This window comes from Oryctolagus cuniculus, chromosome 17 (genome assembly GCF_964237555.1).
Source record: "Oryctolagus cuniculus chromosome 17, mOryCun1.1, whole genome shotgun sequence".
NCBI classification, from domain to species: domain Eukaryota; kingdom Metazoa; phylum Chordata; class Mammalia; order Lagomorpha; family Leporidae; genus Oryctolagus; species Oryctolagus cuniculus.
This window is the reverse complement of record NC_091448.1, coordinates 33,830,972-33,852,114: the sequence shown is the minus strand read 5'-3', so window position 1 is coordinate 33,852,114 and position 21,143 is coordinate 33,830,972. Positions and strand designations below refer to the sequence as shown.

The 21,143-nt window shown below is 43.4% G+C and overlaps 1 protein-coding gene across 2 annotated transcripts in view; it reads left to right on the top strand.

Annotated features, from left to right (window-relative positions):
* The window catches only part of HSF5 (heat shock transcription factor 5), a 55,688-nt gene that overhangs the window by 23,343 nt on the left and 11,202 nt on the right, over nt 1–21,143 (top strand). Inside the window, exons 4-5 of one of the 2 annotated variants that reach the window (XM_070060983.1) lie at nt 429–971; nt 4,434–4,611. In XM_070060983.1, coding sequence (XP_069917084.1) covers nt 429–971; nt 4,434–4,611 — 721 coding nt within the window. The remainder of the gene's footprint in view (nt 1–428; nt 972–4,433; nt 4,612–21,143) is intronic. The other variant, XM_051824784.2, reaches the window with a different exon arrangement.

Below are 21,143 nucleotides of genomic sequence, written 5' to 3'. Positions count from 1 at the left end.
GCGGAGGATTAGCCTATTGAGCCACGGCACCGGCCAAGGATTAGTGGATTTGTGAGCATCCTGTGTTTAATATTTCCTTACTGTATTCCTAAAACAATATATGATAGATACAAGTGATAAGTTTGTGTGCCTACTTTTATGGAAGAATTTGGTATTATAGACAATTTATCAGAAGATAAGTATTTGATTTTATATACATTGACCCTGAGAATTATTGGTCTATTCCAATATTAAACCTAGCATAGTTGTTGACATATAGTAGATGCTAAGTAAATGTTAATAGTAGATTTGAGGCTACCATTGCTGAAAAGTAGATTAGTATTTAGGTTTTCTTAGTGAATTCTTTGTTGACTTATGTTTAGCTGTCATCAGCCTAAATGTTGTTACTTTTCTGCTCAACCTCATATTTGATTTTTCTGTCCAAACAGTACTATTTTCTCTTTTCCCAGAATCCTCCAATGCAATCCTCCTATCCAGTTGAATTTCTGCCTTCTAATTGGTCTTGCAATACTACTGATGAGAACAAAAAGACAGAAGTAAACCTAGAGGCTGTCTTTCAGATAGTAGATGAGTTGCATTCCTCCCCTAAACTGGAGATGGTAAAGGTGGAGCCCGTTGAGAGTCAGTGCCCAGCATCTCAGTCTAGCAGAGGCCAGCATATCCTCGCTAATTCCAGCAACAGCAATCCGTCTTCCACAAGCCAGGCTAGCCAGCTGGAGCCGCTTACTCCTGTGGGCTCAGATATTACCTCTTTTGTGGTTGGAACAGAACAAGCAATTACCTGCTCTCTGCCACAGTCACCTGAGTACATCTATACCATCCACACAGCTCAGCCTGTTGAAAATAGCACGATGCAGGAATCTACAGCTATCGAGCAAGCTCATGTCAAACTGAAGGAGCAGCTAAGTCATAATCCATCTCCATCTTCTGTAGTATTTGTACAGGAAGGGCTACCGTTCAGCACACACCAGGTAAGGGGCAAAAAAAAAAAAATTCTAATAAAACTCAAAAGTACCTAGTGCTTTTTCCTAAAGATTAGTTGAGAGTTTATCCAGGTTTTATTTGGGTTTAATACCATTTCATTATGCTTTCCATAAGGATCATATCCCAGTGTTCTGCACAAAAGATTCCAAAATATATTGTTTTAACTTCTGGCATCCTCTTGTTATGTTTTGGTCTGAAGTCAAGCTCTCTAGGCAGTCTGATTAAGCATTGTGGTATATATATATATATATATATATTTAATTTTTTGACAGGCAGAGTGGACAGTGAGAGAGAGAGACAGAGAGAAAGGTCTTCCTTTTGCCGTTGGTTCACCCTCCAATGGCTGCTGCAGCCGGTGCATTGCACTGATCTGAAGCCAGGAGCCAGGTGCTTCTCCTGGTCTCCCATGTGGGTGCAGGGCTCAAGCACCTGGGCCATCCTCCACTGCACTCCCGGGCCACAGCAGAGAGCTGGCCTGGAAGAGGGGCAACCGGGACAGAATCCGGCGCCCTGACCGGGACTAGAACCCGGTGTGCCAGTGCCGCAGGTGGAGGATTAGCCTATTGAACCGCGGTGCCAGCCTAAAATTTATTTTCATAGTGAGAGCATCCCTTTAGTTTTGTTTTTTAATTTGGATGTCCTAAATAGGCCTGGCTGATACAATTCCACTACCCATAAGGTTTGATTTATTAAACAGATGATATGAGGACTTTCCTAGTTATTTGTAGCATGGAGGTAAGGAGCTGATTGGAGTTCTTATATTCTTGAAGCACTGTTGAAGTCTTGTGAGCATATTGTGTTTTGGTTTTTTGTTTGTTTGTTTGTTTTTTTGACAGGCAGAGTGGACAGTGAGAGAGAGAGACAGAGAGAAAGGTCTTCCTTTGCCGTTGGTTCACCCTCCAATGGCCGCCGTGGCCGGTGCGCTGCAGCCGGCGCACCACGCTGATCCAATGGCAGGAGCCAGGTACTTCTGGTCTCCCATGGGGTGCAGGGCCCAAGCACTTGGGCCATCCTCCACTGCACTCCCTGGCCACAGCAGAAAGCTGGCCTGGAAGAGGGGCAACTGGGACAGAATCCGGCGCCCCAACCGGGACTAGAACCCGGTGTGCCGGCACCGCTAGGCGGAGGATTAGCCTAGTGAGCCGCAGCGCCAGCCAACATATTGTGTTTTAATTTCTTTACTTATGTTTGCATACCTAATATGTAACCCTGACTCTGTCTAGTTTGAGGGACATATTCTGAAGGTGGAGGTGAATTCCGTTATTGTTGCTAGTTTATGACCAGAAAATGAATAAACTGTGATTTTAAGCAATTAGTAGGGATAATTGATCAAAAGTACATCCAGGGGCATATATTTGGCCTAGTGATTAAGAAGCCAGTTAAGATTCCTTTATCATACAGTAGAATACCTGCTCCTTGGAAACAAGAGGAGGAAGCGACAGGTGACTGAAGACTGAACACTTGCTGCTGGTTAATTGTAGCTTTTACTGTTGCGTCTCTTAAAGCTCTTAAGGGATTCTCCACTTTGGTTCCATTTTGTACATGTTTGGAAAGTAATCAGCAGAGACAAGGTGTGCTTGCAAAGATTTCATAGTTCCCAAGAATTAAAAAAAAAAAAAGATTCCACTTGATCAACTTAATTTTTTTTTTATCTTCCCTGCTTCACTCCCCTTCCCTTCAACCCTCTTTTCCAAACTATTCTGCTTTGCAGTATGTTACTGGTAATGAGTTGCAGAATAATGCAATCTTAATTTGTTTTCTCATAAGTGTTTGAGTTAAGAGCTCCTGTATCTAAACAAATACAGTTGGGGGGTCCTTAAAAAAGAAAATCTGCTGCCTCCCAGGCACATCAACAGGAAGCTGGAGCAGAAACATGGAGAAGCCAGGAGCTGAACCAGGCACTCTGATGTGGGGCATGGGCATCCTAGGCAGCTTAGCCTCCTGTGCCACAACACCTGCCTGGCCCATTATACTTTAAATATGTCTGTAGAAAAAACACAAGCTTTATCTTTGCTTACAGATGGAATACTAGGTTTCATATCTTCAAATTACATTCAAACAATTATTTTTTTAATAAATATATTTGAACATCATAGTTTTTCAAAGCTATGTTTTTAACTTTCAGATTTATTTCATTATAGAATTTTACTTTAAGTTCATAAAGAAATAGAGTATTTTAGAAAGTTATCACCTTGACAAAGGTAAAATCCAAAAAAGAATTTAGGAATCCAAGAAAGAAGCTCATATCCTGTAAATAGCACAGATACTGATTTGTTTTTATAAAGCTTGAAGCTAGGCTGGCTCTGCGGCTCAATAGGCTAATCCTCCACCTGCGGCGCCGGCACCCCGGATTCTGTCCCGGTTGCTCCTCTTCCAGTCCAGCTCTCTGCTGTGGCCCGGGAGTGCAGTGGAGGATGGCCCAAGTGCTGCACCCACATGGGAGACCAGCAGTAAGCACCTGGCTCCTGGCTTCGGATCAGCGCGGTGCGCTGGCCACGCAGTGGCCACTGGGGGGTGAATCAACGAAAAGGAAGATCTGTCTCTCTCACTGTCTACTCTGCCTGTCCTAAAAAAAAATAATAAAGCTTGAAGCTTATATAACTTTGAGTGCATCTTTAAGTAAAAAATACAAAATTAGTTGGATAAAGTATCTGTGCCCCATTTATACCCAGTAATGCATATGACCATTCTAATACCACCAGCAGAAAAAGTCTGATATATGCTAGAGTGGTAAAATATAAAATATTTTACTTTTATTTTTGGGGCAGATGTTTGGCCCAGTGGTTCAGCCACCACTTGGGATGCCTGTATCCGTATAGAAGTGTGCAGGTTCAAGTCTTGGCTCTACTTCCAATTCTAGCTTCCTGCTAATGTACACCCTGGGAGGTAGTGAGTGATGGCTCAAGTGCTCTGTCTCTGCCACCCATTTGAGAGATCCCTATTGAGTTCTGGGTCCCTGGCTTTCGACTAGCACAGCCTTGGCTGTTGAAGGCACTGGGGAGTGAATGGGCAAATGGAGGACCTCTCCCCTCCCCTCCCCTCTCCTCTCCTCCCCTCCCCTCCCCTCCCTTCCCCTCTCTTCTCTCCTCTCCTCTCTTTTCCTCCCTCCCTCCCTCTCCTTCTTCCCTCCCTCCCCCTGCCCCTCAGATAAAACAAAAATAAAATACCTTACTTTTGTAAGTTAAATCAAGCCTCATTATAAATCTCCCTCTGATGCTACATTAATATTTAGTTCCATATACATTTCAGTGGCTTGAGTATGAGGACATGTGCATCTTACTGATGTTTAGATAATAAAATCAAAGGTGGTATCATTTATAAGGATGAAAAGTTTTACACTTGCTTGTTGGATCATCATCCTATAATACAGCTCCTCTGATAAAATATATGAAGTTTTAGTAGATGTCTGGAGGAAAATCTCAGAATAATATGTGGGTTTAATATTTTAGGTGGATGCCAGTATAAAATGCCAGACCAATCCACCTGAGAGTATCTTGCCTTCAGAACAGATGGGATTCCTCATTTCAGAAATGGGGCCTGCGAGCAAGCCTAGTAAAGACACAGGTTTATCCACTCCAGCCAGATACAGAGAGCGAAGAAGCAACTCCCAACAAGGAAAGTCCCCTGGTAAGGATTACTGTGCTCTGAAACGCTAGAGGTAGAACTGTGGTGGAGAATTAATATGTGAATGATAGTTTTTCTGGGACTTCATTTATTATTTATAATTGTATTATACCCATCACATTACTATTTTTAATATAACTAATTTTAACTCCAATATTTTCCCTAATTATCCTTATAAAGTATATAATAGTTACTTTCCTAATGTTACATGTAAGAATTTAAGCTTTGAAAAATATTGACCATATTAAGAAAAAAAAGAATTTAGGTTAACTTGCGGAAGGGTGATTTAGTAATTGTCTTCAAATATCAAAAATTTTGTAATTATAAATGTTCTGTTCTCTTTTTAGAAGACTATAGGACAAGAGGATATGTGCTTAAATTGTGATAGTGGAAAGATACTATCTGAAACCAGAATATATAAGAAACTCAAACAACAAAATAGCAAAACACCAAAATAATCCAGTTTAAAAGTGGACAATAGATCTAATTAGACATTTTCAAAGGAAAATGTAAAAGTGTCCAACAGATACATGAAAAAAGGCTTGACATCACTAATTATCAAGGAAATGCAAATCAAAACCACAGTTGGCATTTAGGATCCTTTGAAATTTTGTATTAACTTTAGAATGAATAGCATTTTTCTATTTCTTAAAGAAATTAAATTTGGATTTTGATAGGAATGACATTGAATCTGTAGATTGCCTTGGTGGTTTCAATAACTTAATAATTGTCTTCCAATCCATGAACCTAAGATGCCTCTCCATTTATTTGTGTATCTTTTAATTTCTTTCAGCAATATTTTCTTTCTATTTTTTAAAGATTTATTTATTTTATTGGAAAGTTAGAGTTACACAGAGAGAAGGAGAGACAGAGAGAGAGAGAAAGAGGTCTTCCATCCGATGGTTCATTCCCCAGATGGCTGCGATGGCTGGAGCTATGCCAATCCAAAGCCAGGAGCCTGGAGCTTCTTCCAGGTCTCCCATGCAGGTGTAGGGCCCAAAGACGTGGACCATCTTCCACTGCTTTTCCAGACCACAGCAGAGAGCTGGATCGGAAGTGGAGCAGCCAGGACTCGAACTGGTGCGCATATGGGATGCCAGCACTGCAGGCAGCAACCTTACCCGCTGCACCACAGTGCTGGCCCCTGGAGGTTTCTTCTTTAAAGAAATTGGAAAGCAGACATGTGGACTTAGAAGTACCTATTTCAGCAGTTGGGGAGCTAAGAATGGATGGACTAACTAAAAGTCCAGCCCTTCTCTTCCACCTCCTGTACAGAGGACTGGCTCAGGAAGAAGATCAAAGATTTCTCCTTTGGAATACTAAAGGGCCCCAGAGAAGACCTTCATGTATTAGCATTTGGGGTTTTTATAAAGAAAATGGAAGGCACACAGTGACTGATCACTTAAACTGAGCCCACCAGTTGACAAGTGTTGTCAGTAGAGCTTACAGTAAGCTTTTTTTTCCCCCTTCAGAGGCAGAGAGACAGAATCCCACCCATTGATTCATTCCCCAGATGAGTGGTATAGTCAGAATGGGGCTGAGCCAAAGCTGGGAACTCTATCCAGGTCTCCCAATTGGGTGGCAGAGAACTAACCACTGAGCCATCATCTGCTGCCTTCCTGGAAGTACTGGCAGGAAGCTGGAATTGGGAGCTAGAACCAGGAAGTGAACCTGGGTGTTTTGATAGGAGACACTGTGTCTTAACTGCTAGGCCCAATGACCTTTCCTCAAAATAACTTTTTTTTCCTTTTTTTTTTTTTTTTTTTTTTTTGACAGGCAGAGTTAGACAGTGAAAGAGGTCTTCCTTCCGTTGGTTCACTCCCCAAATGGCCGCTATGGCCAGTGCGCTGCACCGAACCAAAGCCAGGAGCCAGGTGGGCCCTGCACCCGCATGGGAGACCAGGAGGAAGCACCTGGCTCCTGGCTTCAGATCGGCTCAACACACTGGCTGTGGCGGCCATTTGGGGAGTGAACCAACAGAAGGAAGACTTTTCTCTCTGTCTTTCTCTCTCTCTCTCTCTCACTGTCTAACTCTATCTGTCAAAATAAATAAGTAAAAAAAAAAATTTATTTAGAGGCTAGTGCTTTTTTTTTTTAAAGATTTATTTATTTATTTGAGAGGCAGAGAGAGAGGTCTTCTATCTGTTGGTTCACTCCCCAGATGGCCGCATGGCCGGAGCTGTGCCAATCCAAAGCCAGGAGCCAGGTGCTTTCTCTGGTCCCCCATGTGAGTGCAGGGACCCAAGGACGTGGGCCATCTCCCACTGCTTTCCCAGGAGAGACATAGAGAAAGGTCTTCCATCCACTGGTTCATTACCCAAATGGCCATAATGGCTGGAGCTGTACCTATTTGAAGCCAGGAGCTTCTTCCAGGTCTCCCATGTAGGTGCAGGGGCCCAAGCACTTGAGCTTTCTTCCATTGCTTTCCCAGGCCATTAACAGGGAGCTGGATAGGAAGAGAAGCAGTCAGGACATGAACTGGCACCCATATGGGATGCTGGCTCCACAGGCAGAGGTCTAACCCACTATACCACAGCACCAGCCCCTGCATAAATAATTTTGAAAATGTATATAGGTGCAGGTATTTGGCCTGGAGACTAAGACACCTGCGTCTCATCTGATTCCAACTTCCTGCCAATGCAGAACTTGAGGGCCAGTGGTGAATTTCAAGTATTTGGGTTTCTGACACCCATGTAGAAGACCTGAATTGAATTCCCAGATCCTGGCTTCAGCTTGGCCCAGCTCTGGCTGTTGCAGGCATTTAGGGAGTGAACCAGTAATTGGGAGCTGGTCTTGTGCTCTCCCTGCCCCCCAAACTGTTTCATCTTCCTCTCTCAGCATCTGAAATTAATTAATTAAAATACATACACAAAGTAATAAAAATGGGTGAAATGGAGGATTAAGTAGCTAAGAAATTTTTAAAAATTAAATTATCACTTCTAGTAAAACCAACCTTGGTAATTCAAACCAGCTTTCCCACTGAAAACAACTAATAAACTGGACAAAGTATAAAAGCAATATTCTTAAAAAGACTAACAAGATAGTAAAGAGTTACTGGGCTGAGTGCCAAGTGATAGTGGAAATTAAGTAAGCTCATCTCTTGGGGCTGGTTTTGCCTCTATGGCATTTGCCATCCGTAAGAGGTGACTGAGAGACTGAGCTGAGCTGTATAGCTGTTTAGGTCTAGGTCTAGAGGGAAAAACTCAGAGACTAGACTTCCCAGAGGTCAGACTAGTCCCCACTTTCATGACTAGGCCCTTAGTAGGCTGTATCCCATCCCTTGTATAGATTGTAGCCAGGAAAACCTTAACTGAACTGGATCAAGGTGATCCCTGATCCCTAGTGTCCCTAAGTACCTAGTAAAAGCATAAATCGTCTTTGAGGAAGACATCATCCTAGGCCTCAAATTATTTTTACAAGTACTTTTTCAAATACAGAATAACCAGTTGCATGAAGGTGGTAGCCAGCATAGCTGAGAAACAGCACAAACAAGACAACTGAAAGATTATGGAAACTCAATATAATGGAATTACCAGAATCAGATAATAAAACAGCCATACTTATTATTTCAGAGAGATAAATGCCAAGTTTGAAGACTTGGGAAAAGAACTAAAAACTCAAAAATGAGAATGGCAGGGCTGGAAAATAAAATTTGATTATAGAATTTAAAAATACCTAAATTTAGAACTCAGTGAATAAATTTAACAGCCCATTTAGACCTAGTTTATGAGAAAAAAAGCTAACAGGAAAGTAGAATAAACTACTCAAAAGGAAACTCAAAAGAATGAAAAAGTTGTGAAACATTTAAAAAGAAAAATGAATAGGGATTAAATGGTCTTAAATTGAGATCACAGAAGGAAAGGGGAGAGACAATGGCAGAAATATTTGAAGAGATAATAGCTGGGAATTTTCTAGAACAGACACACAGATAACAAGGAAGTAAAACCATTTCCACAGCAAGACACATCGTAATGAAACTGCAGAAAACCAAAGACAAGTAAACATTGGCAGAGAGAAAAGAAAGGTTATTTTGAAAGAGTGTTGTTTAGAACAGATGCAAGCAAACTTTTTTGTAAAGGTCCAGATAGTAAATATTTTAGGCTGTGTAATAACTATCCAGTTACGCCATTGTAACATAAAAGCAGCCATCAAGAATATGCAAAGGATCATGACTGTATTCCAGTGAAACTTTATTACAAAAGCAAGTGATCAGATTTGACCTAGGAATTGTAGGTTTTGCCAACCTCTGAGCTCAACAGCTGACTGTGGACAGTAACAGTGGAAACCATAAAACCACAGAATAACGTTTTCAATATACTGAAAGAAAACTGCAATTCCAAAGTCTCTACCAAGCAAGCAGTTCCTTCAAGAAGAAAGGCACTGGGGCCGGCGCTGTGGCACAGTGAGTTAAAGCCCTAGCCTGCAGTGTTAGCATCCCATATGAGCGCCAGTTCAAGTCCTGGCTACTTCTCTTCTTTTTTTTTTTTTTTTTTTGACAGGCATAGTGGACAGTGAGAGAGAGAGACAGAGAGAAAGGTCTTCCTTTGCCGTTGGTTCACCCTCCAATGGCCGCCACGGCCGCGCGCTGTGGCCAGTGCACCGCGCTGATCCGATGGCAGGAGCCAGGTACTTCTCCTGGTCTCCCATGGGGTGCAGGGCCCAAGCACTTGGGCCATCCTCCACTGCACTCCCTGGCCACAGCAGAGAGCTGGCCTGGAAGAGGGGCAACCGGGACAGAATCCAGCGCCCCGACCGGGACTAGAACCCGGTGTGCTGGCGCCGCAAGGCGGAGGATTAGCCTAGTGAGCTGCAGCGCCGGCCTGCTTCTCTTCTGATCCAGCTCTTTGCTATGGCCTGGGAAAGCAGTAGAAGATAGCCCAAGTCCCTGGGCCCCTGCACCCTCGTGGGAGACCTGGAAGAAGCTCCTGGCTTCTGGCTCCTGGCTTCAGATCAGCTCAGCTCTGGCCATTGTGGTCATTTGGGTAGTGAACCAACGGAATGGAAGACCTCGCTCCCTCTCTCTGGCTCTACCTCTCTCTGTAACTCTTTCAGAGAACTAAAATAATTCTTTAAAAAAAAAAAAAAGAAAAGAAAGGCACAGATATTTTCAGGTAAATAAAAGATTGAAAGCACTCACATCAACATATCAGCACAAAAGAAATTCTACAGAATGTTCTTTAGGCAGGAATTGGTTCATGCAGGCTTTGCAGAATCAGGGATGCATACTGTAAATCTAGGGTATTCACCCAAACAATAAAAATAATACATAAGAAGACAGGAAGAAGAAAGAAAGGAATGAAAAAGAAGACAAAGAAAAACAAGTAATAAAATAGTTAACCCTAATTCAATTATTATATGTAAATGATCTGAAAGCTCTTAATTAAAAGGCAAACATTGCCCAAGTGGATAAAAAAGCAAGATCCTAATCATCATATCTCTTTTTTAACAGATTGATTTATTTATTTGAAAGGCAGAGTTACAGAGAGGGAGAGGAAGAGGGGGAGAGGGAGAGAGAGCGAGCGAGCGAGCGAGAGGTCTTCTATATGCAGGTTCACTCTCCGAGCTGGGCAGATCTGAAGCCAGGAGCCAGGAGCTTCTTTGGGTCTCCCATGCACGTGCAGGAGCCCAGGGACTTGGGCCATCTTCCACTGTTTTCCCAGGCCATAGCAGGGAGCTGGATCAGAAGCGGAGCAGCTGGGACTCAAACTGGCATTCATATGGGATGCGGGCACTGCAGGCAGCAGCTTTACCTCTACACCACAGCACCAGCCCCTCATCATCTCTTAAAGATACCTGCACTTCCATGTTCATTGCAGCTTTATTCACAATAGTCAAGATGTGGAAGCAACCTAAAGTCCGTCAATGGATGAATAAAGAGAATGTGATGTAAAACAGGGCAAGTGTTTGACACAGCAGTAAAGATGCTGCTTGGGTTCCCTACATCCCATCTCAGAGTCCCTGGGTTCAAGTCTTTTTTTTTTTTTTTTTAAAGATTTATTTATTTATTTGAAAGAGTTACACCAAGAGAGGAGAGGCAGAGAGAAAGAGAGAGAAGGAGGTCTTCCATCCGATGGTTCACTCCCCAATTGGCCGCAATGGCCGGAGCTGTGCTGATCCGAAGCCAGGAGCCAGGAGCTTCCTCCAGGTCTCCCACGCAGGTACAGGGGCCCAAGGACTTCAGCCATCCTCCACTGCTTTCCCAGGCCATAGCAGAGAGCTGGAATGGATGTGGAGCAGCTGGGACTAGAACCGGCGCCCATATGGGACGTCGGCGCTTCAGGCCAGGGTGTTAACCCGCTGAGCCACAGCGCCGGCCCCATGGGTTCAAGTCTTGACTCTGCTTCTGATCTAGCTTCCTGCTAATGTGCACCCTGGGAGGCAGCAGGTGATGGCTCAAGTACTCAGGTCCCTGCCACCCACGGAGGAGACTCAGATTGAAAAGGTTCCTGACATCCACATGATCCAGACCCAGTGTTGTCTGTCTGTCTCTTTCCCTCTTTATCTCTCCCCACTCTTTTAAATAAATTAATTTTAAAATGTGGTGCACATGTACATCAATATACAATGGAATATGAGTATTCTATTTTTCAGTCTTAAGAAAGAAGATCCTGTCATTTGCCACAACATGGGTGGGCCTAACAGACATTATACTAACAAAAATAAGCCGATATATAAAGAAAAATATTGTGTGCTATCATTCACACAAGGGTGCTTGCAAAAGTTTGTGGAAAATGGAATTAAGGCTAAGTTCCTTTTGGTGCAAAACATTTTGAAATCCATATATAGGGCCGGCGCCGCGGTTCACTAGGCTAATCCTCCGCCTTGCGGCGCCGGCACACCGGGTTCTAGTCCCGGTTGGGGCGCTGTTTTCTGTCCAGGTTGCCCCTCTTCCAGGCCAGCTCTCTGCTGTGGCCAGGGAGTGCAGTGGAGGATGGCCCAAGTGCTTGGGCCCTGCACCCCATGGGAGACCAGGAGAAGCACCTGGCTCCTGCCATCGGATCAGCGCGGTACGCCGGCCGCAGCACGGCGGCCGTGGCGGCCATTGGAGGGTAAACCAATGGCAAAGGAAGACCTTTCTCTTTGTCTCTCTCTCACACTGTCCACTCTGCCTGTCAAAAAATAAATAAATAAATAAAAGAAAAGAAAAAAGAAATCCATATATAGTTTGTTGATAATACATATTTCCATGAACTTTTTGAAGATATCTCATATGATGAATTTCAAAATATTTTGTACCATAGTAAACTAATGTTTTAACTCCATTTTCTGTGAAGTTTTTGAAGTTCTCTTTTATGTGGAATGAACAATGACAAAAAGGTCACATACACAGAATTAGAATATGAAACAGTAGTTACCATAGGTGGGGGAAGAGGAAGTAAAGAGATGTAGGCCAAAGGATACAAAACAGAACCAGTTTTAGGAGTTAATCCACAGCATGTTTTGCTAATTTAGAGAGCTAATCTACAGCATGAGGACTTTTAGGCGCCATTTGTCAAATAAGTAGATTTAGCTTCTGTCACACAAAAAAGTAACTGTGAGAAGACAGATATGTTCATCTATTTCAGCATGCAAACTATTTTAATGTCTGTATGTATCTTATACTTTCGTGTTGTAGACCTCAAATATGCACAATAAAACATAGTTTTAGAAAAGCAAGATCCTACATATTACAGGCTTGACTGCAAGAGACATGCAGGTAGAAAGTAAATGGATGAAGGAGCTGACTTTTTGGTGTATCAGGTTAAGCTGCTGCTTGCAAAACCAGCATTACGTGGCCGGCGCCACGGCTCAATAGGCTAATCCTCCACCTAGCGGCGCCGGCACACCGGGTTCTAGTCCCGGTCGGGGCGCCGGATTCTGTCCCGGTTACCCCTCTTCCAAGCCAGCTCTCTGCTGTGGCCCAGGAGTGCAGTGGAGGATGGCCCAAGTGCTTGGGCCCTGTACCCCATGGGAGACCAGGAGAAGTACCTGGCTCCTGCCTTCGGATCAGCGCGGTGCGCCGGCCGCAGCGCACCAGCCGTGGCGGCCATTGGAGGGTGAACCAACGGCAAAAGGAAGACCTTTCTCTCTGTCTCTCTCTCTCTCACTATCCACTCTGCCTGTCAAAACAAACAAACAAACAAACCAGCATCCCATATGGAGTACTTGTTTGAGTCCTGGCTGCTCCACTTCTGATCCAGTTTCCTGCTAATACACCTGTGAAAGCAGCAGAAGATGGCCCGTGTACTTGGGACCCTGACACCTACGTAGGAGACTGAATGAAGTTCCAAGCTCCTGGCTTCTACCTGGCCCATACTCATTGCAGCCATTTGAGGAGTGAACCAGCAGATGGAAAATCTCTCTCTCTGTCTCTCCCTCTCCCTGTGTAACTCAGCCTTTCAAATAAATAAAGCTTAAAAAAAATAAATGATGGGAAGAAATATGCTGTGCAAACACTAAGTATGAGAAGGCTAGTATGGCTATTTTGATAGCAGATAAAATAGACTCCAAGAATATTTTTTTCTTTCTTGATTAATCACTTTTTAAAAATAATTATATAAAGGAAGAAATTTCATGTTAAGACAGAAATTTTTTTAAAGATTTATTTGTTTATTTATTTGAAAGGCAGAGTTACAGAAAGGCAAAGAGAAAGAAGTCTTCTATCTGCTAGTTCACTCCCCAAATGGCCACTACGGCTGGAGCTGGACCAATCTGAAGCCAGGAGCCAGGAGCTTCTCCTATGTGTGCTGGGGCCCAAGCACTTGGACCATTTTCCATTGCTTTCCCAGGCCATTAACAGAGAGCTGGATCAGAAGAGGAGCTGTTGGGACTCAAACCAGAGTTCATATGAGATGCCGGTGCCACACACAGAGGCTTAACCTACTACACCATAGCACTGGCCCCCTTCATTCTTTTTTATAGCTGAATAATATCCCATTGTATGTGTATATACAAACACACACCACACCACATTTTCTTTATTCATCTGATGTTGGACATTTTGGTTGATTCCATATTTTGGCTATTGTGAACAGTGTTGCTGTAAACATGATGGTGCAGGTGTCTTTTGATACAATGTGTTCAAGTCTTTTGGCTATATATCCAGTATACAGAATTGCTGGATCATATGGCAAGTCTATTTCTAGTTTTTTTAAGAATGTTCCATTCTGTTTTCCGCAGTGGCTGCGCTAATTTATGTTCCCTATACATTTTTTAACTGAGTAACAATGCAAATAAAATGCTAGAGACTGTGGGATACAGTAAAAGCAGTTTTTAAAAGGAAATTATCCCTGGGGTCGGTGCTGTGCTGTAGCAGGTGCCTGCAGTGCTGGCATCCCACATGGGCGCCAAATCAAGTCCTGGCTGCTCCACTTCCTATCCAGCTCTCTGCTATAGCCTGGGAAAGCAGTAGAAGATGGCCAAGCCCTGGCCAGTGCCACTGCTCACTAGGCTAATCCTCTGCCTGTGGCACCGGCACCCCGGGTTCTAATCCCGGTTGGGGCATCAGATTCTGCCCCGGTTGCTCCTCTTCCAGTCCAGCTCTCTGCTCTGGCCCAGGAAGGCAGTGAAGGATGGCCCAAGTGTTTGGGCCCTGCACCTGCATGGGAGACCAGGAGGAAGCACCTAGCTCCTGGCTTCAGATCAGCGCAGTGTGCCGGCCATAGCAGCCATTTGGGGGGTGAACCAATGGAAAAGATGGAAAAGGAAGACCTTTCTCTCTGTCTGTCTGTCTGTCCCTCTCACTGTCTAACTCTGCCTGTCCAAAAAAAAAAAGAGAGATGGTCAAGTGCTTGAGCCACTGCACCCATGTGGTAGACCTAGAGGAAGCTCCTGGCTCCTGGCTTCAGATCAGTGCAGTTCCAGCCATTGTGGCCAATTGGGGAGTGAACCAGTGGATGGGAGACCTCTCTCTCTTTATCTCTCCTTTTCTCTCTATGTAACTCTGACTTTCAAGTAAAATAGATAAATCTTTTTTAAAAAAAGAAAATAATCCCTTTAAATGCTGGTATTAAAAAGAAGACCTAACATCAGTGATTTGAAGTTCCACCTTAGGAACTAGAAAAGGAAGAAGAAAGCAAACCCAAAGTAAATAGACAACAAATAAGGAAATTCACATATACAGTGACTGACTTTTTGAAAAAAATCAACAAAATTGACAAACTTCTAGCTAGATTGGTTAAGAAAAAACAAAGCACAGCTACAATGGATGAAAAAGCTTATCTTAGAACTTACGTATATTAAAAATTATAAACTTATGTATCATAATTAAGAGGCCAGCATTGTTGGACATTGGATTAAGCTGCCATCTGTGTCACCAGCATCCCATATTTGAGCAGTGGTTCAAAGCCCTACTGCTCAGCTTCCCATCCAGCTCCCTCCTAATGTGCATGGAAAAGTAGCAGAAGATGGCCCACGACACTGAGGCTCAGTAGGCTTATCCTCCGCTTGTGGCGCCAGCATCCCATATGGGTGCCGGTTCTAGTCCCAGTTGCTCTTCTTCCAATCCAGCTCTCTGCTATGGCCTGAGAAAGCAGTAGGAGATGACCTGGGTCCTTGGGCCCCGTACCCATGTACGAGACCAGGAAGAAGCTCTAGGCTCCTGGCTTTAGATTGGTACAGCTCCGGCCGTTGCGGCCATTTGGGAAGTGAACCAGCGGATGGAAGACCTTTCTCTCTGTCTCTCTCTCTCACTGTCTGTAACTTAACCTCTCATAAATAAATAAAATCTTTAAAAAAAAAAAAAAAAAGAAGATGGCCCAAATACCTGGGCCCTTGCCACCCATGTGGGAGACCCAAGTGGAGTTACTGGCACTTTTTATTACTATTTCAAGTTAGGGTGTTAAAGCAATTGGATGCATGGCCCAAATTACTGAACGCTAGTCAATAGGTTGTTATTCCTATTCTGTCTTTGCTTAATGCACTAGGGCCCTCTAGCCTGATCTCATCTCTTTTAGTGCTCTGCTGAATATGTCAGAAAATAGCCAATGCATTATTAATATTGTCCACCTCTTCCTCTATTGTTGTGTGCTCACATAGCCTGTGACTTCCTTCCAGAGTACTGCAGGTAACGATTTTACCACACGTTTTTGCATGGATAGCAATCACTAAGATTCTAGCCTATTGCATGTGTCTTAACCACCTCTTACTTAACTGCTAAGCCAGTTCCATATGTTTTCATTTGAATTACAACAACAAGTTGTTTCTAGATTCCAATTTCATATTGATCAGTATATAAGTTAGACTACTGTAACAAACAGAACAAAACAAAACCAGTAGCTGAAACAAGATATGAGTTGACTTTTTCCTCTTGGTACATTCTGAACTCCAGCTGTCCAGAACTGATACGGCAGTTTTACTTCCCTTCTGCTAGGCCTTAGGTACAGGGTGGGTCCATATGGTTCACCACCGTATCCACGTTTCAGACAGCAGGCCGCTCAACATACCCCTTTCTTGTATGCACATAATCATCCCATATGCTTGCCTCTCTTTTTCCCGAAGTTGGTAATGTCAGTAAGCTGCAGGGAAGCCTAGAAATACAGTCTTTAGCTGGGGGCCATTTTGCCTGTTTAAAATAATAGCATTATGTAGAGATACAGATTGTTGCTGATGTGCCTCAGGAAGCAGTGGAGGATGGCCCAGAGTAACAGAGAGAGGAAGGGAGAAACAAAAAGAGAGCTTCCATCTGCTGAATCACTCTCCAAATGGCCACGATGGCTGGGGCTAGGGCTACACTTGGGCCAGGCCAAAGCCAGGAGCCAGGAACTCCATACAGTTCTCCATCTTCTGCTGCTTTCCTGGGCACATTAGCAGGGAGCTGGATCAGAAGTGGAACAGCCAGAACATGATCTGGCACTCAAATGGGGTGCTGGTGTTGCTGACAGTGGCTTAACTTGCTGTACCACAACACCAGTCCCAGCCATCCCTCTTAAAATGCCTTCAGTCACTTTACCACTTTGTTGTCTTTCTTTATCACTAGACAGTATGGCCTTCTGTCATGTCGCATTCTTTCCCTGTACTAAGAACAGAACTTCCCTTCTCTGTTGTCCTTTTCCTCTTTCCCCAGGCTCTGGATTCTTGTATCATAACTAGCAGAGAATAGGTATCTCTGCTGTGTTGTGATGTCTTTAAGGCTTCATATTTGCTAGCCAAAACCATCTGTCCAGATATATTCCTCCACAAAGGCGGTCACCTTCCTAAGAGGAACTGTGGTGCCTGCTTGTTAAATAATATTTCCTCTCTTCTGCTGTATATTATGATTATAATTGCAACTGATAAATTAGCTAGCATGTTAATTTTCTTTATTCACTATTCCTGTTGGTTTTTGCTGAGTAGACCCTTTGGTCACTGGTGTTGATAGATGAGTCTTAATTGACCTTGGCTTCCTGCTGTGGAACAGAAGAGTTGTGAAATAATGGTATCATTATGACTCCTAATCATACTTGCATTTTATAGGTGGGGAGCAAATGAGTTATGATTAAGCTAGAATCTCTCTGCTAAAAAAAGTTAACTGTTGCAATTAAAGTGTAAGCAGAAATACAAATCATGAAGTTGCAAATCATTTTTCACTGACCTTAGCCTAAAAGTTTGTCTATGGAAACATAGGTATGTGTATATAAGGCCCTGTGGCGTAAGACACCTTAACCAAAGTCAGTTTAAGATTTTATATACTACCTCTTAGAGACACGACAACATAATGGGTAGGAGGAAAGCTTTTTGTGCTGGAAGACCCTAAGTTAAAATCTGAATTATTTTCTTTGTTGTGTGACCATAGACATGTTTACTTTACTGAGCCTGTTTTCCCATCTGTGAAATGAAGATTATAATTATATAAACCATATAACTGACTTAGTATAGTGCCTGGTTACATAGTTAAGTAGTCTGAAAATAGTAGGAATAGAATTTTAACAATAATTGCTATTATTTTTAGAATACTTATTCTTTAAAATTTTTTTTTTAATTTTTATTTGGAAGGCAGGGAGATGAGGGAAGGGGTAGAGAGAAAAAGAGAAGAGAGAGTGAGAGAGAGAGAAAGAGAGATATCTTGCACCTCTTGGTTAAATTTCCCAAATGCCTGCACAGCCAGGTCTGGGCCAGGCTGATACCAGGGGCCCAGAACATGATCCAGTTCTCCCGACAAGTACTCCAGTATTTGAGCCATCACCTGCTACTTCTCATGGTGTACAATAGGAAGCTTTAATCAGAAGTGGAGCTGGAACTGGAACCCAGGCACTCTGACATGGGATGTAGCATCTTATGTTGTTTACAACTAATTCCTTTACAGATGACTGGTCTCACTTTTTTTTTAAGATTTATTTTTTATTTATTTGAAAGGCAGAGTTAGAGAGAGAGAGAGATCTTCCATCCACTGGTTCATCCCCCAAATGGTCGCAATGGCCAGGGCTGGGCCAGGCCAAAACCAGGAGCCAGGAGCTTCTTCCAGGTCTCCCAAGTGGGTGCAGGGGCCCAAGCACTTGGGCCATCCTCTGCTACCGTCCCAGGCACATTTGCAGCAAACTGGATCAGAAGAGACACAGCCAGGTCTCAAACCAGCAGCCTTATGGGATGCCAAAATTGCAGGTGGCAGCTTAACCTGTAATGCCACAGCGCTAGCCCAGCTGGTCTCATCTTAAATTCACATGGATTCAGGGTTGAAAAATCCTATAATATTTCTTAATCAATACATTCTTCATTCTCCAAAGCCACTGTATCATATTTTCTCCTCTCTGCTTCAGTTTCCACTGCCCCTCTTCTCTCTTCATTCATAACTATGACCTTGTTTCTTATTTTACTGAGAAAACAGATACAGCAAGAAGAGAACTTCAATATCCTCTCACTGACGTATCTACCAGTCTACCTACACTTGTAACTCTATGCTCTTTCCTCCTGTTAAATGGAGAAAAGCCAGCCCTTCCATTTGTGTACAGAATTCCATCCCTTTTGTATAGTCATAGACTTAGCTTCTACTAAATCCTCTTTACTTTCCAATAATCACATCTTATCTTTTATGTTAGATAATTTCCATCAACATGCAAACATGCCATCATAGGTCCTATGTTTTTTTTTAAGATTTATTTTTATTTATTTTAAAGAGTTACAGAGAGAGGTAGAGTCGAAGAGAGAGAGAGGTCTTCCATCTACTGGTTCACTCCCCAAATGACCACAGTGGCCAGAGCTGAGCTGAGCTGAGCTGATCTGAAGCCAGGAGCTTCTTCTGGGTCTCCCATGTGGGTGCAGGGGCCCAAGGACTTGGGTCATTTTCCGGCACCCATATGGAATGCTGGCACTGCAGGCCAGGGCTTTAACCCACTGTGCCACAGCACCAGCCCCCATAGGCCCTATGTCAAATTCATTTTAGGGCTAGTTCTGTGGTGCAGCACTTAAGCTGCCATCTGCAGCATTGGCATCCCATATGGGCACCAGTTCGAATCCCAGCTGCTCCACTTCTGTTTCAGCTTCCTGCTAATGTGCCTGGGAAAACAGCAAAGGATAGCCCAAGTGCTTGGGCCCCTGTGCCCATATGGGAGACCTGGCTGGAGTTCCTGGCTTCTAGCTTCAACTTTCCTAGACTCGGCCACTGTAGTCATTTAGGGAGTGAACCAGCAGATGGAAGATCTTTCTTCTCTCTGTCTGTCTCTCTCATAGTAACTCTGACTTTCAAATAAATAAATAAATAAATCTTTAAAAATTATTTTCATCATTCCTTCATTCATATTTCTATCCAGTTATTGCTTCATATTTTCTACCATCGTTAGAGGAACTCTCCTTGAAGTATGTCCTTACCCTAGCTACTGCAGTCAGGTTTTTATTCTTCCTGCTCAAGTGGAACTGCTGCTGTGAAGGTTCCTGATGACAGCTGCCTTGCTGAATCCAGCAGTCAGTTCTCAGTCACCATTGTACTCTACCTCGGCAACACTGAGAAAGATTGCTTCAAGCTTCCTGAAGCACCTCATTCCAGCTTCTGGAACATCACCCTTTCCTGATTTTCCTTCAAAATCACTGGCTGCTTCTTTACTGAATTCTCTTCAACTTCCCTGATTTCTATCGAAATGCTGGGCCAGTGTTGTGGCACAGCGGGTTAAGCTGCTGCCTGTGACATGACATCCCATCTGAGCAGTCCCAGCTGCTCCACTTCTGATCCAGCTCCCTGCTAATGAACCTGGAAAAGCAGCAGAAGATGGCCAAGTACTTGTACCCCAGCCACCCATGTGGGAGAAGCTGATGGAGTTCTTGGCTTTGGTCTGGCCCAGTCCTGGCCATTGCAGGCATTTAGAGAGCCTTTCTGTAACTCTGCCTTTCAAAGAAACCAATAAATTTTTTTTTTTAAAAAGTACCGATGAACCCTAGAGCTCAATTTTTGGGGACCTCTCTTCTTTCTCTGTTTCAGATGATCTCAGCCAATCTCTTTGCTTTTATTATCTCCTTTATGTGATGATTCCTAAATTTATGCCCTAAGACCTCATCTTCTCTGAACTTCAGCCATATGTGCCCTGTTACCTACACTCTGGACATCCTTATATGTCCAGTAGTTGTCTCAAACATATTCTGCCCTTTCCCTACTTTCACTTACTTACTTGTAAATAAATAGCACATCTGGTCATCTAGTCAGCCAATAATCTTGAAGTCTCTGTTGACTCCTTCCTCTCACACATGCAGTCCATCAGCATATCCTTTCAGCTCTGGATCCAGATCCCAAATATGGCCATTTTATCACCAACTTTAGAAGCTCTCACCATAGTCCAAGCCACTACTTTCTCTTATCTAGATGATTGAAACAGTGTCTTAATTGGTCTTCCTTTTTCCACTGTCGGCCTCTGGTATTTTCTGCACATAGAAGTCAGGGATCCCTTTTTTTTTTTTTTTTTTTTTTAAGATTTATTTATTTATTTGAAAGGCAGAGTTACAGAGAGAAAGAGAGAGAGAGAGAGAGAGAGAGAGAATCTTCCATCCACTGGTTCACTCCCCAAATGGCCACAACAGCTGGAGCTGGGCCAATCCGAAGCCAGGAGATTCTTCTGGGTCTCCTATGTGGGTGTAGGGGCCCAAGCACTTGGGCCATCTTCTACTGCTTTCCCAGGCCCATTAGCAGGGAGCTGGATCGGAAGTGGAGTAGCCAGGACTTGAAATGGTGCACATATGGGATGCTGGCACAACTGGCAGAGGCCTTACTTGCTACGCCACAGCACCAGCCCCTGGGCCATCTTCTACTGCTTTCCCAGGCCATTGCAGAGAGCTGAATCAGAAGAGGAGCAGCCAGAATTTGAACTGGGGCCCATATGGGATGCCAGTGCCACAGGTGAAGGCTTAGCATGCTACACCACAGCACTGGTCCTGTGAGCAGTCTTTTAATTAGCCAAGGATTGAATTAGGTAAAGTTTGAATATTTGAAGAGTTAAACCACCCCTTTGGTTTCATTTTTTTTATATTATTATTATTATTATTATTTGAAAGTCAGAATTACAGAGAGGAGAGGCAAAGAGAGAAATCTTCCATCCGTTATTTTGTTCCCCAAATAGCTGCAACCTCCAGGACAGGACCAGGCCAAATCCAGGAGCCAG